At 38.8% G+C, this 19313-nt stretch overlaps 1 protein-coding gene across 2 annotated transcripts in view; it reads right to left on the bottom strand.

The window, feature by feature from the left end:
• Positions 1-1136: 1136 nt before the first annotated feature.
• NIPAL2 (NIPA like domain containing 2) overlaps positions 1137-19313 on the bottom strand; it is a 43604-nt gene continuing 25427 nt past the window's right edge. Inside the window, exons 6-11 of one of the 2 annotated variants that reach the window (XM_087706824.1) lie at positions 18318-18414; positions 13806-13941; positions 8883-8971; positions 4419-4482; positions 1599-1693; positions 1137-1264 (exon numbers count right to left, since the gene is read on the bottom strand). In XM_087706824.1, the coding sequence (XP_087562950.1) occupies positions 1164-1264; positions 1599-1693; positions 4419-4482; positions 8883-8971; positions 13806-13941; positions 18318-18414 (582 nt within the window). In that variant the 3' untranslated portion in view covers positions 1137-1163. The remainder of the gene's footprint in view (positions 1265-1598; positions 1694-4418; positions 4483-8882; positions 8972-13805; positions 13942-18317; positions 18415-19313) is intronic. The other variant, XM_087706825.1, reaches the window with a different exon arrangement.

The raw sequence follows: 19313 nt of genomic DNA, 5'->3' as shown, positions 1-19313 counted from the left end.
AGCCTTTTTCCTTTTAAATTTGTTTTTCTTTTTCATTATGACAGTGGTGAGGCCTTGCTGCCCCTGCCTCCCCTGACTGCACGTCACTGATTCTTGCCAACATAAGCTCAGGAGTGGTTTTGACTTACTCTTTTCCCATTACTTTCATGAAATGGCAGTCCACAAGATCTTTTGCACAACTATAGCGATTGGTAACCCTGTGGCACATTTATTTAAGGTCAACAATTGCAAACAATAAGGAATAGCTGCATAATTAATGGCCTAAGGCCATGATGGCAAACCTATGGCCACATGTGCCATAGGTGGCACGTGGAGCCCACTCTGCGGGCACATGAGCCATCATCCTAGCTCCACCGCACATGTATGTGTGTTTCTCACCAGTGAGCTGATTTTCAGGCCTCTGCCATACATGCACAGGAGCAGGGTGCATGCAGGAGATGCACGTGCATGCATGAGGAATTGCACATACACGAGGGGCATGCAGGGGAGGTACGGTGCCCCCCTGAGCCCCATTTTTGTTCAGAGGAGGCTGCAGGGGGGCCTGCTAGGTCCAAGATATGTGGCACGAGGGTTTTTGTGTCACATGTCCATTGCATTATGGGTGTGGACCAGGGGTGGGTTGCTAATCCCGTTCCAAGCTGCTCACGGAGCCTCACGCAGGTGCTGTATGTGCCATCCAGCTGCTTGCGGGGCCTCGCGCAGGCGCTGTAGGTGCCATGCGCCTGCGTGAAAGCGCAGAAGCGTTCAAAGACCGGTAAGGAGCGCGGGCGGGCAGGTGGGCCCTTCGCCGTTCCTGGAGGTTATTTACTTCCGGGTTCGCTGACCAACCGGTTCGCGGGGACCGCCACGAACCGGTTGAAATCCACCCCTGGTGTGGACATACATACGCACTGCCGCAGCCATGCACGCTCTTTTGGCACACAACCACAAAAAGGTTAGCCATCCCTGGCCTAAGAGATACATACAATTCAAGTTTGATGGGCTACTCTTCAAGCAGCATTACTGGTTTTCACTGCAGTGTATGATATCAAAGGATTCTAAAAGATTATGAAAAAAAAAACCTCAGGAGCTATGAGGATAAAATGATCTGATACATAATTAGAAGAGAGAAGTGTAGTGAATGCAAAACACATAAATGGAATATTTTTTAAAAATATTTTTTTTTATTCTTTGGTTGGAGCCTTGAGAGAGATACTTTCTTCATATAAAGAACCATAGGATGAGTTCTTTGAATCTGGCTGTATTGTGCCGCTCTTCTTCTTCCCTGCGGGATTAAAATAACAATAAAAATGCCTGGAGCAAATATGATAAATCAAATCCAACATGTTTAATTATGTTCCTTCTAAAAAGCTTCTCACTAGAAGCTTCACTTTGTTTTGCTGTAATAGAGAATGGCAAGGGGATGGAAATAATTCAAGGGTTTGTTTTTAAAAAGTGCACTGGCAATAGGAAAAGAAATTAAGTGAAAAGTAATTTTTATTAAAGATGATTTGAAGAGGTATCTGATGTGGTTTTTCTCTTCAGCCATCCCGCTAATGGTTGTTTTTCAGCTGTGCGAATAGGAATGACAGACAAAATATTTCCAGACTCTGACTTACCAGGAATGTGTCCACAGTCTATATAAAATGTTGTCAAATGTTCCTTGCTTCTGTTCTGGGTTATTATAGAAACGCCAATAAATGTCAGAAAACACCTGCAGAAGAGTGGTCAAACTTGTGACTTTCATGCAACAACCACCAGGTGTCTACCAGGTGTTTTGGTCCATATCTCCCATAAGTCCATTGGTCATGATGGCTGGGAGTGATGGGACATGAAACCCCAAATCACTGGAGTTTACTGTGGGCTTCTCTCTGTTACTGAAAGATTTGGAAGCCACGTTTATCTAGGCCGCATAGGGTGGAAACTAGAAGAAAGCTAACATTACCTCAGGAAGCCTTCAAACAATGAATGCAATTAATTTATAATACATCTCAAGTCATACCTGTTCTTCTCATACCACCAAAACAGGGCAAGGCTGTTTTGTATAACTGAATACAATACAATAGCAGAGTTGGAAGGGACTTTGGAGGTCTTCTAGTCCAACCCCCTGCCTAGGCAGGAAACCCTATACCATTTTAGACAAATGGCTATCTAACATCTTTTTAAAGGTTTCCAGTGTTGGGGCATTCACAACCTCTGGAGGCAAGCCATTCCAATGATTAATTGTTCTAACTGTCAGGAAATTTCTCCTCAGTTCTAAGTTGCTTCTCTCCTTGATTAGTTTCCACCCATTGCTTCTTGTTCTACACCCAGGTGCCCTGGAGAATAGTTTGACTCCCTCTTCTTTGTGGCAACCCCTGAGATATTGGAACACTGCTATCCTGTCACCCCTAGTCCTTCTTTTCTTTAAACTAGACATACCCAGTTCCTGCAACCGTTTTTCATATGTTTTAGTCTCCAGTCCCCTAATCCTCTTTGTTGCTCTTCTCTGCACTCTTTCTAGAGTCTCCACATCTTTTCTACATCGTGGCGACCAAAACTGAATGCAGAATTCCAAGTGTGGCCTTGCCAAGGCATTATAAAGTGGTATTAACACTTCACATGATCTTGATTCTATCCCTCTGTTTATGCAGCCTAGAACTGTGTTGGCTTTTTTGGCAGCTGCTGCACACGGCTGACTCATATTTAAATGGTTGTCCACTAGGACTCCAAGATCCCTCTGAAGTACACTTACCGTTGCTGGTAAGCTCAAAAGAATCTTAAACCTTCTTATCTCAGAGATGCACTTTTAAAAAGTGAACTATAGGTGGTCCTTGATTTATGACCAATAATTTAGTGACTGTTCAGTTACAGCATGGGTGTCAAATTTGTGGTGTCATGTTGCTGTCAGGTGATGTTTCATGATGTTTTTTCCCTTCACAGAGTTGGGGTGGGCGTGGCCTGCATGTGACGCATCCGGCCTGCGGGCTGCCAGTTTGACACCCCTGAGTTACAACAAACCTTCACAGAGCTACTTGTGAAAGTTTTTTTACTTTTAAAGTTTTGACAGCTGTCCCCCTCATGGTCATGTGACCACATTTGGGGTGCTTGGCAACCAGCCTGCACTGACGTGACCACAATTTTTTGGATTTCTTTTGCCGGAAACTGGGGTTTGCCTCCGGTGTCCCTCCCAAAAAACACCCCTCAGATATAATAGGTTTACTTAAAGACATTAATGACATTCACTTGGCCATCACAAAAAAGGTCACAACATTGGATCAGTGGTGAAATTCACATTTTTCTTACTACCGGTTCTGTGGGCGTGGCTTGGTGGGCATAGCAGGGGAAGGATACTGCGAAATCTCCATTCCCACCCCACTCTGGGGCCAGACAGAGGTGGTATTGGCCGGTTCTTCGAACTACTCAAAATTTTCCCTACTGGTTCTCCAGAACCTGCTGAATTTCACCCCTGCATTGGGTGCAGTTACATGGCAATCTTCTTAACAACCATGAAAACGTACAACCATAATTCTCAGCTCAATTATGGTCATAAGTCAAGGACCACCTGCAATTGGTTGAGCTACTGGAATTTCACCTCTGAGGGACACCGGATAAGGTAAGAAGCTGCTCAAAGATGGAAATGTTGTAACTTTTGTGTGATTTTTTGTCCATTTTACTATTTGTGTTGGCTTTTTTAAAACCGCAATTGATGAATTGTTCTGGATTTGAGAAATATACTTTGCTAGATATTGTTCTACCCTTTGCAGTGAAATAAGTAACTACAAGGGGCAAGAAGTCAGAGTCCCTTTTGAGAAAATCTTCTGGAATGAATCCTTCCTAGTTTCTACAGCAATATCTTTAGGAAGGCTACACTTAAAAAGTGTTTATCTCAGAGGTGGGTTGCTAATTTTTTTACTACCGGTTTGGGCGGATTCCTGTGCATGTTCACACACACCATACTTCTGCCCATGTGCAGAAGCTTTTGCACATGTGTAGAAGCGTCCGGGCAGGTGGGCAGAGCTTCCCACCTCCACTACTACCAGTTCGGCCGTTCCGGGCCGAACTTCCAGCAACCCACCTCCGGTATTTCTCCCTGGTAGTTCACTAATTTGTTTTTGCTTTATGTGTCGTTATTAGGGGTTTTCATGTATTTTATTCTCATTTATCTTTCCTGTGTTATTTATTAAGTATCCTAAGCTGTTTGTAATGCTTAGCCTGCCCAGTTTAATGGATGGATGAAAACTCCCATTCATACATGGAATTAAAACTGAGTGAAATAAAACCCACATGTGATCCTTATTAAAGCTGTCCTCTAGCGTGAGAAGCTGTAGTCAGACAGGCAAGCCCATACTACCCTCTGTAACTGACTTGAACCATTACGTGGAATATGTTGCATCTTTCTTCTTCCTCTTAACATAGTTAAGAACTTGAGTGTAATTTTTTGGAAGTAAATTACTTACCCAAACAGAGACATGAAACTACTCAGGAAGCCTGCGCCTTGGAACTCGTGATAAAACATGGCTCCTTGGATTGAGACAAAACCCCAAACAGCATCGTTTGAATACAATCAGTCACTTTTGAAAGCAATGTTGTTTCCTCTAGCCTTAATCGTCTCTCATCTCTCTCTATCAATTATCTATTCATCACTATGGTGATGAAAAAAATAACTTTGCAAAGAATGCAGATTTATAACTTTTGCAGTGCGCCTCTGTGTCACATGCCTGCCACTACAATCAGTTAGCAACCATTGTCCTGTGCCTGAGCCATTTTCATTTCCTTTCCAACTATCTCTTCCTGAGCCGCTTTTCTCCACAGAATAGTAGGTCTCTAGAAATGCTAATTGCAATCTGTCACCTGGTTAGAACTCTATGGTGGGCTGTACTGCTACCTAATATTGAGCAAACCCTGATCAGTTTCACACTAGATCAGGGGTCAGCAACCTGCAGCTCTGGAGCTGCATGTGGCTCTTTTATCCCTCTGCTGCGGCTCCGTCACCGATCGGCTCCACAATTGACAGGGCTTTTGGTTAGAACAGGTAGAGGAAAAAGGACGCCACGCTAGGAGGAAACTCTATGCTGGGGGAAACCAGACTTCCGCTCAGCTTCAGAATTGAATTGGGGGCTTCAAGTTAGGACCTTTGTGGCTCTTTGAGTATTTAAGGTTGCTGACCTCTGCATTAAATGGTTTCTTTTGGTTCCTAAGCAGCTCATTCATTGTGTTTTGTGATCCATTCTTAGTCTCTTGTAATCCATTCTTATCCAATTAATGTAAATACAAACATCAATTCCCTTCTTGATCATTATCCCAGCATCCAGGTGACCATTCAGGAGGAGGGGGGAGGGGGAGTGAATACAAATTGAATACACATTCAATACACATTTGCCTTTTTACTTAGTTTCTCCATTAGCCGAATTCCAGAAAGTTTCTTCTCAACCAACTGTTTGGTATGCTTTCCTTTGGGTGTCAAACAAAACCGGAAGTAAAATCATAAACCCAGCTGTGGTCATGTGATTTTCATTTAACAACCACTTTGCTTAATGACTCTATTGCCAATCCCAGTTGTGATCACTAAATGAGGACTACTTATATCTATTTCAGATCCCAAAAGGTACTTTTTATCACTACTACACTCTTGTATTGGTGTAGGAAATGTGTTAATTTTCCTATTCCAGCTGGAAATGAAAGTTATGGGAATATCATCTGGAGAATGGTATTTTCTACCATAGAAGAAGTGGTTGCAAGAAAGCCCAGCTCAAAAAATTCACAGCATGTGAAGAATGCCCATAATCTTCTATCATGGGTATTCAGAATACCCTTAAGGAATAGAAAAAAGAACAAAAACAAGACAACGGTCAGATAAAATAAAATTGAATCTGAGGAAGAAATGTAATTTGAAAAAATTTTTTAGATTTGACCCTCTCTAGTTCTCCATTTTGGCTAATGTATTCCACAAATTAAACAGATTAGGCCATAAAAATCTAACTGAATGTACTATCACTGTGTGCTATGACAATTAGTAAACTATTGGTAAATAGTTTATAATAATATATTGGTAAAACTATCATTTTAAATATTAGTAAGTCAAAACCACAACCTTATTTCTACAGGTCTGTAATTCCTGATATGCGATAAATACAGTTAAACACCCCCCCTCCCCAAATAACAAATACTTTCAAATATTCCAGAAACTTCCAAGCTCTCTTATTCATTAGGGCCTCACCTGGCAATCACCTAAACTCCCTGCCCCACTATCACAAAATGGCAGCAAAGACAAATGATTATGCAATCTCTTCTTAAAAACTTCCAGTGTTGGAGCATTTATAACTTCTGGAGGCAAGTTGTTCCACTGGTTAATTCTTCTAACTGTCAGGAAATTTCTCCTTAGTTCTAAGTTGCTTCTCTCCTTAATTATTTTGCACCCATTGCTTCTTGTCCTGCCCTCAGGTACTTTGGAGAATAGCTTGACTTCTTCTTCTTTGTGGCAGCCCCTGAGATATTGGAACACTGCGATCATGTCACCCCTAGTGAAGTTAGGGGTTTCTAGATCTCTAGACCAAATCATTGAAGACTTCCAGTTCATTCATTCATTACTCAAGTAGAATATAAACAGAATTCAGTATGTGTAAAATAAAATTTTAAACTGACTTTAAAAATATGAAATAGACAATAAATTTAATAAATTGGTGTTTTTTTTAAAAAAAAGATAATTAAAATGGATATTCTCAGCATGAGTAAATGAGAATAAGGTTCTATCGTGAAATTAAAAGTACATTTGTACATCTAATTAAAAAAGTTTTAATTGCCATGATACATTTTGTGCTGTTTACACAAATCAGGAGCTTCCTAACGAGTTTATAATCATGCAATTTCTCTGCCTTGTTCACGGATAGTTGACACCCATTTAGAATCATTTGATGTTCTGCCTCAATTTGGTAGTGGAGTACAGAATGCTGAATTTCAGATGACCAGTGCTATAGAATGCAGATGAAAGAAAGCTTGAGCCAGCAATGACTATGGTTAAGTGAGAACACACATGTCTAATTTTGTGGCTTATGGGGCATTATTATTTTTTGACTATTTATTGGTGGCACCCCTTATAGGGAGGGTGTAAAAAAAATCAAGATATGGTCACAACAGTGCGCCTCTGCTTTTGTGGCCACAAGGGACCTGTAGACTTTATTCTCCCTGACCCCACTCCAAAACCACCACGCTATTCTTATTTTCAAGGGACCAATAAATGCTTGTAGCTAGCAAGGACACATGCAGCAAACTGGAAGCCTTTCCAAGTGTTAGCTCTTCTTCCAAAGACCTCTTGTATCAGCCATTCCTTGACAGTAATAATAAGAGTTTCCCAATAATAAATATGGCATGCATACACTATAGGCAAATTGCTTTTTAAAAATGTTAATGACACTTTATGCAAGTCAAATTCAGTGTGAATAAGAATATTTAGGAGTTGGCCCAGAAGCATAGAGAATCAAATTCTCCATTTGGTTACATCATTACAGCTGTTTGGGGGTAAATCTTTCCTCTGTATCAAGTAACAGAGTCCAATTTTTACCCAGCTGCTGAATCAATCTGTATTTTCAAACTTTGGTGAGCTCCAAATAAATAATCCATATAAAATAATGGAATTCCTGAATGGAAATCTCTTCAACAACCAATGACTGAACAAACCCCAGTGTGTGTTAAAGGGATCATAAAATTTAGTGTAAGAATAACTTTTTGGCTCACTGAAAATGTAGTATATTGGTCCCATTTTGCTCGCTTCTGTCTTACCTCAGCACACAGTGCTTGGGAACTGGAGCCTCTTTTCAATCATATCCACTTCACATCATCCAGGATAAATGTAAGTAACTTAAAATGACCTTGGATTCATTCTAATTTGTTCACCTTGGCCTTACAAGTATAGCACGTTGAAACAGAATAGGACTGCTTCAGTACATGGTTGACTGGGAATTGCTTTAGTGCTGAAATTACTTCAGCAGGTAAGGGAATGGAAAAACCACAATGTGTATTAGAAACACATCCATTGTGTGTCAATGTAAATATTTGTAATAAATCAATAAAGCAAGACAGAGGGAAACCAAGGTTGCTGAAAAAATTATATTCAGACTTTTGTGCCCTACGACTCAATTGTCTTATTCAAAATGGATCTTCAGCCATTAGACTTGTTCCAGAAACAGTCTTAAGACACCAAAAATGGCAGAGATAAGCACAGCCTTTAATGGATGGTGAGGAATTTAAGAAATGCTTATGTTTGATTGGTTCACATCCGGAAGGGAAATTGTTTATCATTAAGAGTGATAGAGAGAGTGATCCCAGGTCTTTGATCCCTATCCATGAATACTGTGGCAATGAAAAAGGGGACATACTGGAATATCCTCTTGCAAAACTCACTTTTATTTTTACCCTTCTGGGTGCTCTGTTGAAACAAGCCAGCCTTAGTTAGCCTGCAAATAGGTAGGTGAAAACAATTTTTATTTCTAGTGCAACAGGACCTGTGTCAGCCAATCGCTTTGGGGAAAACTTTATGGTAAGAGCCCAACCTCCTTTGAAGCATATTTTTTTAAAAAAATTACTACTCATTAATTCACTTTCATCAAAGTTAATAAGCAATCCTGGGAGTTAGTTCTGTTTTCATCAACTCTGTGCCTCTGCTTTCTACTGATTAAACAAGTTGCTCCAAATTTTGCCCTTGATATTAATTGGTCTATAGCTCCCACTCCAACTAAGATATGATGCTTGTGAATTAATGGAGTTATAGTCTCGAAGTGCCTGGAGAACTTGAGATTTTGGGAAAGGTTGCTATGAAAGAGTCCATGATTCCAGAAAACCCCAAGCACAAGCTCTCCCCTCTTAGTCTCACACTTAGTGGAAAAGGGGAAAACAAAGATTAATGCCTTTATTTGATCAACACCTACCTGCAAGGATAGAACTAAGAGTAGAGAGGATGTAGTTCAGTGGAATGACTTCTGCTGAACCGTAGATCTCCATTGCTTGATTCAAGAACCTATAAGAAGAATGTCAATGTAACATAAATAAGAATTTAAATTCCCACATTTTTAGGAATTTCAACACTTCTTCCATAGCAAAAACATTATATTTTGAAAAAACCTTACTACATATATTTAATTAAAAACAATAACAACATGGCAGATGACAGCACCTAACTGATCTTGGCTGATCTTGAAAAAGCTAATGCTTAGCATCTGAATGGGAGACTACCTGGAAATGTCAAAAAATGTATATTAGATTGAGGAAAAAATGGATTACCAATAATTTTTTGTCTATGCAACCCTCAGATATAATTCAAGGGAGGTTTTTATTTAGTAATGTAGAGAAGTACCATCATGAGCTCTATTTTCCCCCACATTTATAAGACTATTTTATGCTATTAAATATTGGGCATTGCATGAATGTAAATGTGCAAACAGGTAGTCCTCTACTTACAACCACAATTGAGGCCAAAATTTTCATTGCTAAGAGGTTGTTACGTGAATTTTGCCCTATTTTACAAATTTTCTTGCCATAGTTGTTAATCACTGCAGTCACTATGTAGTGACACAGTTGTTAAGTGAATCTGACTTCCCCTTTTAATTTGCTTGTCAGAAAATTGCCAAAAGATGACTCCAGGACATTGCAACTGTCATAAATACATGCCATCGCTTACAGATTTAAAATAAGAAAACTGAAAAGTTCATGTTCAGAGGTTGGACATCTTTCCAGCTGATTCTGTTCCATTATAAACAGTCACTAATAAGGCCCAAAGAGACTGACTTGATAGACTTACAATTGACCCAGATCAGACAATTCCCTAGATCAACATATATTTGGATGTTTCTGACCTCTTTGACTATGGCTATTTTTCTATCTATTCAAAAGTTACAGGATCTTCCAAGCAGCTGTTTGCATATTGGAAAGTAAAGATAATTCACTCTTAAAAAGCATGGGAAGGCTATAAAAAAATCTAAATGCTTCCAGCTAACAATTTCAACTGTGAGAAACAAAGTCACATGAAATAGTTTATGTCAAAGCAAGATCTGAAAGAAAATGTTTGCTACCACTGCCTGAAAATGTGTCAGATCTGCAAAACAACTCACAGATCACTGCAAATAACTTGCTAAAATCTTTAGCTGATCCTAAAAAAGCTGCTCACCACACAATATTGGTTTTAAAACTATGTGTATTGACTTACAAAAGGAAACTTTTCCTCCAATCTCATCACAAAACCCATTGTCTAAAATATGCAAAGAAAAGTGTAATAAGCATTACATATTTTAGAAGAAAAGGGCTTTGGGCTGATGAAACAAATACTGAAGTGTTCAGACACAACTACACAAGATAAATTTGGAGAAAAACAGGGTGATAAAATTCAAGGGGAGAAAAACCCTTAGCGACAGTTAATTTTGAGGATGAGTTCCATTTATTCTTTGGAGTTGAGTGGCAGTCAGTGGCACAGGCAATATTGTGCAGATGGAAGGAAAAAGGGACAAAACTAAATGTTAACATACTCTAGAAAAGTGATGGTGAACCTTTTTGCAAAGGCGTGTCAAACCCACAATACAATGCGCCCTGCCCACTTCTGCATGCGTGCATGACCAGAGTCTGGGGAGGGTGAAAAAATGAGTCGAACGTATGTATGCACGAACACCCGCCCTTGTGGGAGAGAGTTTTCGCTCTTCCCAGGCTTTGGAGGCTTCCCTGAAGCCTAGGGCGGGCGAAAACGGCCTCCCCAGCCCCTCTGGAAGGCAGAAAATCAGATGGCTGGCATGCTGGAGCTAATGACTCGCATGCCGACAGATATGGCTTTGCGTGCCACCTGTGGCATGCATGCCATAGGTTCTCCATCACAGCCCTAGAAGCTAACATATCTTCAGTGAAGAAATTGAACTGGAAAGAGATGGGACACCGCAGTACGAGAAATCAATCATGAAGCATATAGTTACAAGAAAGGATAACATTTTGGAATGGCCTTCACAATCCTAGACCTGAATGTTATTGAGCATCTGTGAAGAGGCTTCGAAACATTTAGTACTTGCTGAGAGAGTAAAAATATTTCTGAGATAGAAGGGCTCTGCAAGGAAGAGTGAGAAAAGATCTGAAAACGAGGATATATTTTTATCTCTCTAATAACTAAAAAACATTCTTATCAACCTACAGAAACACATAGAAGCTGTTACTTCTGCCAAAGTGTTACAAAGTCTCAACCCCCAAAGGTGTTTAATTCTCTGCATCATATTGTTTTTGTTGTTTTTAATCTTTGTTCCACTACATATTTATGTTATAGTAGCTGGATACCCGTGCTTCGCTACGAAACTATGTGATTGGGCTTGGTTAATATAAGGCAACTGGCAGTTGGAACAGAGTTCTTTTCAGGTGGGGAGGGGAAGTAGACTGGCTAACTCCTTAGCATTAGAGCGTGTTAATATAACACTTTATAAGAAATATTAATGATCGGATGGTCATTTTGAAAAATCCTTTCTTAGCAAGAAGCTAGAAACCAAGAGGAACCTACATGCCAAATTTCAAGTGAGTAGGATTTGCAGTTCTGGAAATTTCATGATGAGTGAGTGGTATTTGGCTTTTATATACAGTATATAGATATCAAAATTTGCAGAAACCTTGTGTAACATGTAAAGGTTGGGTCACTTTATTACATAAGGATTCATTGACCAATACAATTTGACCCAGGGGTGATTAAACTTTTGCATGCTATTGTACATTTCATTCAAATTTTATTAGAGTGAGTGTTTATTAGATTTTTAAAGATAATGAAACAGTATGTTTTATTTCATAAGCAATGGCACCTCTTTTCCGACCACCAGCCTTTTCAATTTTTTAGGCTTCCAGCTTGTTAAAATACTGTCCAATAAAAGTGATGGAAACCTATTACTGTATGTTTTAAGAAAGGTTCATCACAATTTGAATGCAAAAGTCCTCACCTTGCAGACGACAGTGTGCCACTGAATGATATCATCTACCAAAATAGCCTTTTGATATCATCTTAAAGGCCAGTTTCTCAACTGTTTTAACCATTAGGAATTATTGTGATTTTTTTAAAGCAACAACTGAGCAGTCTCCACGGATCCAAAGTAATTTTTTAAAACTTGCATGTTTATGGAATAGTCAGATTTCAAAGTTATTGCAAATTCCTCTGATTTTAGCTATTTGTTCTAACGTCAGTCTGAGAAAATCCAACACAAATGTGTGAAGATGCTGCAAAAAGCAAAAACAGATGGTCCACAAAATAAGTCTTGCATTAAGTTTGCCTGCAAGCTCTTTTTTTTACAATTTTCAGTATTGCAACTTTACAATAAAGTAGAGTTTAGTTCTTCTGAATATACTTCTTCTCTGGACTACTGCTCAGTTTACAGCAATGCACTAGATTAGGAAAGGCCTTCCTTGACCATATATAATTTCCTTCTAAAATAGCCTGAGATACAGTAATTGACTCACGCTTCTATATCTATATATTAGGGCAATTAAAGATCCGCATCTTTATCTCAGTCTTAAATTTCTTCCTGGCAATTTCATCAAATGATCCTGAGTTCTAGTATTTATGAAGAATAAAAAATTGATCTAAATTTTCAATACTTGCAGGCACTTGTAATCTACATTCACATCTTCCCTTCATTTGCCTTTTTGAAAAAACTCACGCATTGTATCTTTTAATGTAGGGAAGACCCTACATAAACAGGTTCTTCTCACAATCTAAAGATAAGCATCTCCATCACTCCATTTTATCCTTCTAATAACTTTGGCTAGCTATCTGAGGGTGCTCCAGATAGCAGGCTTTGCACATAGAAGGACCCAAGCTCAATCTTTAGCAAGTGCCATTAATAAGACTAGGTAATGGAGAAGTCAGCTATACAAATAGGGGGTGACAATCTTCAGGGTAAAAGAGCTTCATAGCAGAAGCTTGAAGTATGAAGTACGAATCTAGGCCTTGAACACATTAATAATTACTTCTTCTCTGATCACTGTAGGTGACCACAACTGATGGGAATACATTTAAAGTTTATTATTCTTGATTAGAATGGATATGACTGTTTTCTCTAGCCTTATGCCATTGGCCAACTTTGCTGGAGGACATTGGATCAAAAGTCTAATACATCGGGTGAATATTAGGTTGGAGAAAGAGCCAGACATAAAAATGATATAACTATTTGCTAAGTTATATCTACCACCTCTCCTATAACATCTAATTCAGCTTTAAGGATTATTATGCTTTCTTGCCACCATCAGGGTGGAATCTAATCCAGGAAAAAAAAGAGGAATAATTCAGAGCAGCCTTCTCTAGCCAAAACCTTTTAGAAGTGGTGGGATCATAATTCCCAGAGTTCCCGATCAGCAATCTTACACAACTGAAGTGAACTAAGTTGGGAAAAGTTTGAAAACTCAGCATGTGAGAATATGGATGTAACATTCTGAATCCATATTTAGTAAACAAACTTTGCTTACAACAGAGACATGAAACTAAGGAATAAACTTGCAAATACCAAGCAGAGAGGGGGGAAAGACATTAAGGTGAATAGAAAGATGAATGTTAATGACTGATCATAGAGCGAAAAGCTGCCTTGCTGATTCAACAAAGTAGTAAAAAGATGTAGCTGGCTTGAAGTCCCTGAGAAACATAAAAGTATTTCAAGAAAACCTGCCTGTCTGATTAACAGCAAGATAAAGCATTATGGTCATAAAACAAAAGTAGAAGATAAACTCATAAATGCATCTGTGTCCACGTTTGGCAGGATTTGGCTGCTCTTTTAACTTACAATACCAAGCATTAAAAGAATATGGAAACATGGAGAAAACAGTACGTTAATATACGTTTTCTAAAAACTTACTTGACTTGAAATATACAAGTTGACGTCATTAGAATGAGCATAAGATAGAAAATAGGGTAGGTTAGTTGCATGTTTCCCTTCACAGAAAATATCAACATGGCTGCCACTGCTTTCACTGAAATGATGGTCAAAGAGGCTGGAGAAAAATAAAAAGAAGCTGATGAAAACAGAATATTAATGAAGAAAATTTTATCAACCAACCAATTGTGAAAAATTGGTAAGCATCCTCATATAGTTCAAAACATAATAACTGCCAATGTCGTCTACTGAAAACTTTTAAGAATTGATAACATGGAGATGGTAGATAATTATTTATGAATAGCCTCTTTTATCTAAAGTAGATGAAAACTTACGGTGTTGCAGTAAAATTAATATCATACATCAATGTATATTGCCAATTTTGAGCAGTGGGTCAATTGAACTTATAAAGAGCATTGTGTTGATACAGTAGGATTATGATGTCTGAATCAATAAATCTTTGGATTTTGTATCCATTGAATAAATAGGTTTTCTTTGTATGACCAGCATATAAGCACTAGTCTTTCTTTTTCATCTAATTCCACCTCATTCATCTAAATAATATAATTCATCTAATCACACCACTGAATTCATTTGAAGAACAAAATGATCTTTTGTCAGGATATATAAAAGCAAACATAATCTTGTTGGTTCCTAATTCTCTGCTTGTGGTGACAAACTTATCCAGCCTCCCTAGAGCCATAAATTGCACCACTAATACATGCAATATGTGCCTCTTTGTTAAGCCTACTTAGATATTAACTGAAAAATGGTATTTTTCCATAATACAGTACAACCGTTCTATGTGTGTATATAATTTGTGGTTGCGCTTTTATTCACAGGGGCAATTTCAGATGTTTGGCACTGTTCTGCAACTCTTTTGTCCAACATGAGAACCAAGGTAAAATAACAGAGGGTAGACCTCAGCAAGTTAAAATGTTGGCATGTGGCTTTGTGGAACGAGAGAGTCAACTGATGTAATTTTTTCCCAATAAAACTTGCCGCTTCCATTCTGCTTGCTGACAGATGTATTGCTAGAAGTGAAGATATTAAAACTGATGGTATTATCAGAGATGCTGAAGCAATTTCCACTCTTATCAGGCCCAGGGAGCCCCTAGAAGCATCTATTATTTAAATGCAGCAATTATTTTTTTAGTTAATGTAGAACCAAAAGAGGACGGATTGGTTTGTGGACTCTTATAACAATTTCTACTTAGCTATAATGGCAGCAGCTGGAAAAAAGATGACATCACTTTGAAAGCAGAAGACACAGAAATCCTTTTCATTGTCCCTATTTTGCTTCTTGATTCTAACCCTGTTATAAATCCCAGATTAAGCATGAAGCAAAGTGTTGTGCGATGAGTCATTGTGCAGAACTGCATTACTCAAACCATCTACAGTTTTATCCAATCTCTTTTCTAATTAAAAAAAATTTGGGGTGGGGGGAATTTTCTTCATGCCTTTGAAGTACACACCTTATTAAGGCAAGTGGGTCAAATACAAAAAGCATTCTGATTTCCTCCCATCCTCCTTACCAGGGATGGGTTCCGGCAGGCACTACTGTCAGGTAACATGTGGGCGCGCCGCGCATGTGCACGTGCTTAATGCTGTTGTGGAATGTTGTGTGAAACAACCCATGGATTAAACTGAATGCAAGCAGATGACTGTAACATGCAAATGTGAGTGATGTAAAATTGTTTGCCCAATATTGACCAAGGCAAACTGGACCAAGAGAAGTACTCTTATGGGTTCTAGCAACTTCCTTCCAGAACAAACTTGTGTTCTCTGAATATATTGAACTACAGTTTTAGGAATTGCTGGGTGCCAATATCACATTGAACCATGAATACTGGAAGCTGAATGGCAATACATCTGGCACCAGAGGGGGAAAGTTGCTATAGTTTAGTCCATCAGAACCTTTACTTATTTGAGTTTAATCTACGAAAATCAACTTTATCTTAGGACACACAATGTGCCTCTAGGTTCCTGAGACCCACTCAATGCATCATTCTGAACTCAATCAATGAACTTGACAGGGTTACCTCATAAGAATCTTCCAGGGATCTAGTTAATTTTCTAGGATATGTAACCAACAATATCATCTTTTATCTTGGGTGTGTCATAAAGAATACAAACAATTGCACAATCTTCAATTGTATGTTTACCTTAACTCTGAATGTAATACATATGCATGTGACAGCACATTATGTGGTGCTCGTATAAGTGTATGGCCTCTATATGCTTTTTCTCAAAGTGCTTAACAGATTCAGGTTTTTCTTGTGACTATGTGGTTTGTTTCAGACAGTGCTGGTCAGAATATCTTTTTGCTTTAATAAAAAGTTACAGAAACTCTAATTCGCAGCTCCTAAGAGCAAATGGGAAAGCTAATTAAGGTATAAACCCAAGAAACCTAGCCCAAAGCAATCCCACAATTCCCAGCTTTATACAGGTACATCTGCAACAAACATCTGGAAGTTCTGATTCCACAGCATCAAAGATAAGCTAATGTGAGCTTCATGAGGTTCATAAACAGAAATTTCCTGCATCCCAGATTCACATAAGGGCAAGATATGGTAGATAGATACTGGGTATTTTTAGTTGTATCTGTAAGCCAGACTTTCATAATTTAGAAAACTGTGAGACCGGTGTGGTAGGAAATGCTCCTGAAAATAGCAAACCTAAGGATAGGATAAACCTTATTAGACAGCCACCTTTAGCAGCCAACATGATCTCTGAATAACCCCATTGATATCTAGTTATAACAGAATAACAGAGTTAATGGGACTTTGGAGGTCTTCTAGTCCAACCTTCTGTTCACGCAGGAGACCCTATATGATTTCAGACAAATGGTTGTCCAATTTCTTCTTAAAAACCTCCAGTGAACTTCCCTGTATACAACCTTTCTCTGGCTATATATGAAAATGTGTTGAATTTGATTTGAGTCAAACACACTCTCCGAAGGAGTGAGCATAGCGAGAATAGAAAGTTCCATTGGTCAGTGCTACTATTTTGCATTTTGGCCTTGGGGTTCAGAAGGGAGGGACTGGTTGAAAGGCACCTAGTGAATTCCTACGATCAAAGAGGATTTGAACCCTGGCCTCCCCAGTTTCAGTCTTAACCACTACATTATGCCAGTTCTGATTACAGGCTAGTTGTTGACTTAACCCATGACCCTAAAGGGTTAGGGTTAAAGACCAGAATTTCTCTAACTAAGCAATGTTGTTGTTAAGTGAGTCATGCCCAATTTCATAATCTTTTTTTTGCCATGGTTGTTAAGCAAATCACTGCTGTTTTTAAGCAAATCAGGCAATCATTAAGCTTCCCCCATTGACTTTGCTTATTGGTAATGTTAGGAATATAATCTAATGGTTGGGTTGGCAATATATAAATCACGTAACAATGTTGTACCTGTTTCTTTAAATCATACTGTAAAATGTGATTGGTTGCTGTTTCCTCAATCGGCCATAAGAGGGAGCCAGAATGACTGTTAGCTCTCTGTTTTGTTAGATGCTGGGGTGATCTGATCTGAGTGTTTTGGAAGCTGGCTGTTAGAAAGTGCTGTGAGTTATTGTAAGTTTTGCAACTGCTAGCAAACTTTGCGTACCGGACTGATTGTATGATTATGGACTATATTATTTGGATTATCCCTTAACTGAAAGACGTTGATGACTTAACTGTGTATGACTTGGACTGTTCTGATGGATTCTGATACCTCTATTTCCACGAAAGTAAAGACCTACTTAAACTACAGTGTCTCTGTATGCCGGTTTGTGTGTTCTCCAACAACACTCTCACAACGCTTCTCTGAACGTACTCACTCTCCCAACGGGGAGCTTACCTAACAGGTATCTGGCTGGGACAGTCATAAATGGCAACCACATAATCCCAAGATGCTCCGTCATAAATACATATTGGTTGACAAGCAACCAAATTTTGATCATACAATCTTAGAGATGCTGCAAGTACAAAGACTGGTTGTAAGATTTTCTTTTCAGTGCTGTTGTACCTTTGAATAATTGCTAAATGAATGGTTGTTAAGTCGAGGACAAGTATATTTCTAAAGGCTTTTATATAAGATTCTCTATCCTAGCATGGAGGAGAAACAAAGTACAGGACCTTAGTTCTGCTTCCACCTGAAGGCCAGACAAGAAATAATGGATGGAAACTGACCAAGGAGAGATTCAACCTAGAAATAAAGAGGAACTTTCTGATAGTGAGAACAATCAACCAATGGAACAGAAGTTGCCTTCAGAAGTTGTGGGAGCTTCATCACTGGAGGTTTTCAAGAAGAGATTGGACTGCCATCTGTCAGAAATGGTGTAGGGTTTCCTGCTTGAGCAGAGGGTTGGATTAGATGACCTATAAGGTCCCTTTCTACTGTGTTAATCTGCACAGATTCCATACTAATTTATCACCAGCCACCAAAATGTGTGGAGAAAATACCAGCGTATATATACTTAACAAAAAAAAACACAAGCTGAACCACATTCTTACCTAGTAGCGCTACTATTGTTAACAAAACCACAACGTGCTTTGCTTCTTTCCTCTTGTAGAAATACAAAAGAATGCAGAAAGCTACTATTTCCACGATCTGAAAATAGGAAAAAAGATAGCAAGCTTCAATTGTTAAAAAAGAAAAGTTTTCAACAAAACCTTTAACACAATCTACTTTCCTCTTTTAAGATGAGTAAGAAGAGCAACATTGCCACATTTATCAATTCTCCATAAACATTTCCAAAGGCAAAGATAAATTCCCATTTTTCCTATGTTATCTTACCCTTTCACGTGCCTTGAAAGATTTAAACAAAGGCAGGAGAACTGGGGGAAGGGGAGTTTTGCTGTAATAATCTGGCAAACAAAGGCATCCAACTTTAATAATACTGAGCCATAAATGTACACAATCATCTTGGTTAGGAAAGGAAATAAAGAAAGCCAAATATAATCTAAGTGCAATGAGAGTACTCCTGTATAAGCAAGCTGTAGACTCTTGATTCTTAAAACTATGGCCTATCTTATTCATCATTCCTATTATTCAGCTACCTTCCTCTCAAGCTCTAAAAAACATAGAATAAACTTATAGTTTAGCTCAACACACCTGCAATGCATTTGTAACCATATGCTGGCTTTCAATCATTGCCTAGCCAACTACTTGTCAAAAGGTTGCATAAAAGAAAAATATACAGCAGGGTTTAATCGTATGCTAGGGAAAGGCTGCTTTGAAAGACATTTCACAGATGGGACTGCCTTAACACTACATATAACCTAGACCTGCAGTCTCACAGCTAACGGCAACACCCCAACCTGCATGACTTTCCTATTCAAAGTCGTTTTCATCTGGACCATAGATTGCTCTGGAATTAGCTACCGAATTTCAGCTTTCACCAATTTGATCTCCTCCAGCTATGTTGGTCTACAGTTTCCACATGCATGGCCATCCAGGCTGAAACTTAAGGTATTGGGTGATGTATAAATCCAGAGGCCACCGGATTT

The sequence above is a fragment of the Thamnophis sirtalis genome, unplaced genomic scaffold (assembly GCF_051295495.1).
Source record: "Thamnophis sirtalis isolate CommonGarterSnake01/CBP01778 unplaced genomic scaffold, rThaSir2_p1.2 scaffold_2, whole genome shotgun sequence".
In the NCBI taxonomy this organism is placed as follows: Eukaryota; Metazoa; Chordata; class Lepidosauria; order Squamata; family Natricidae; genus Thamnophis; species Thamnophis sirtalis.
This window is presented reverse-complemented; position numbering and strand designations above follow the sequence as displayed.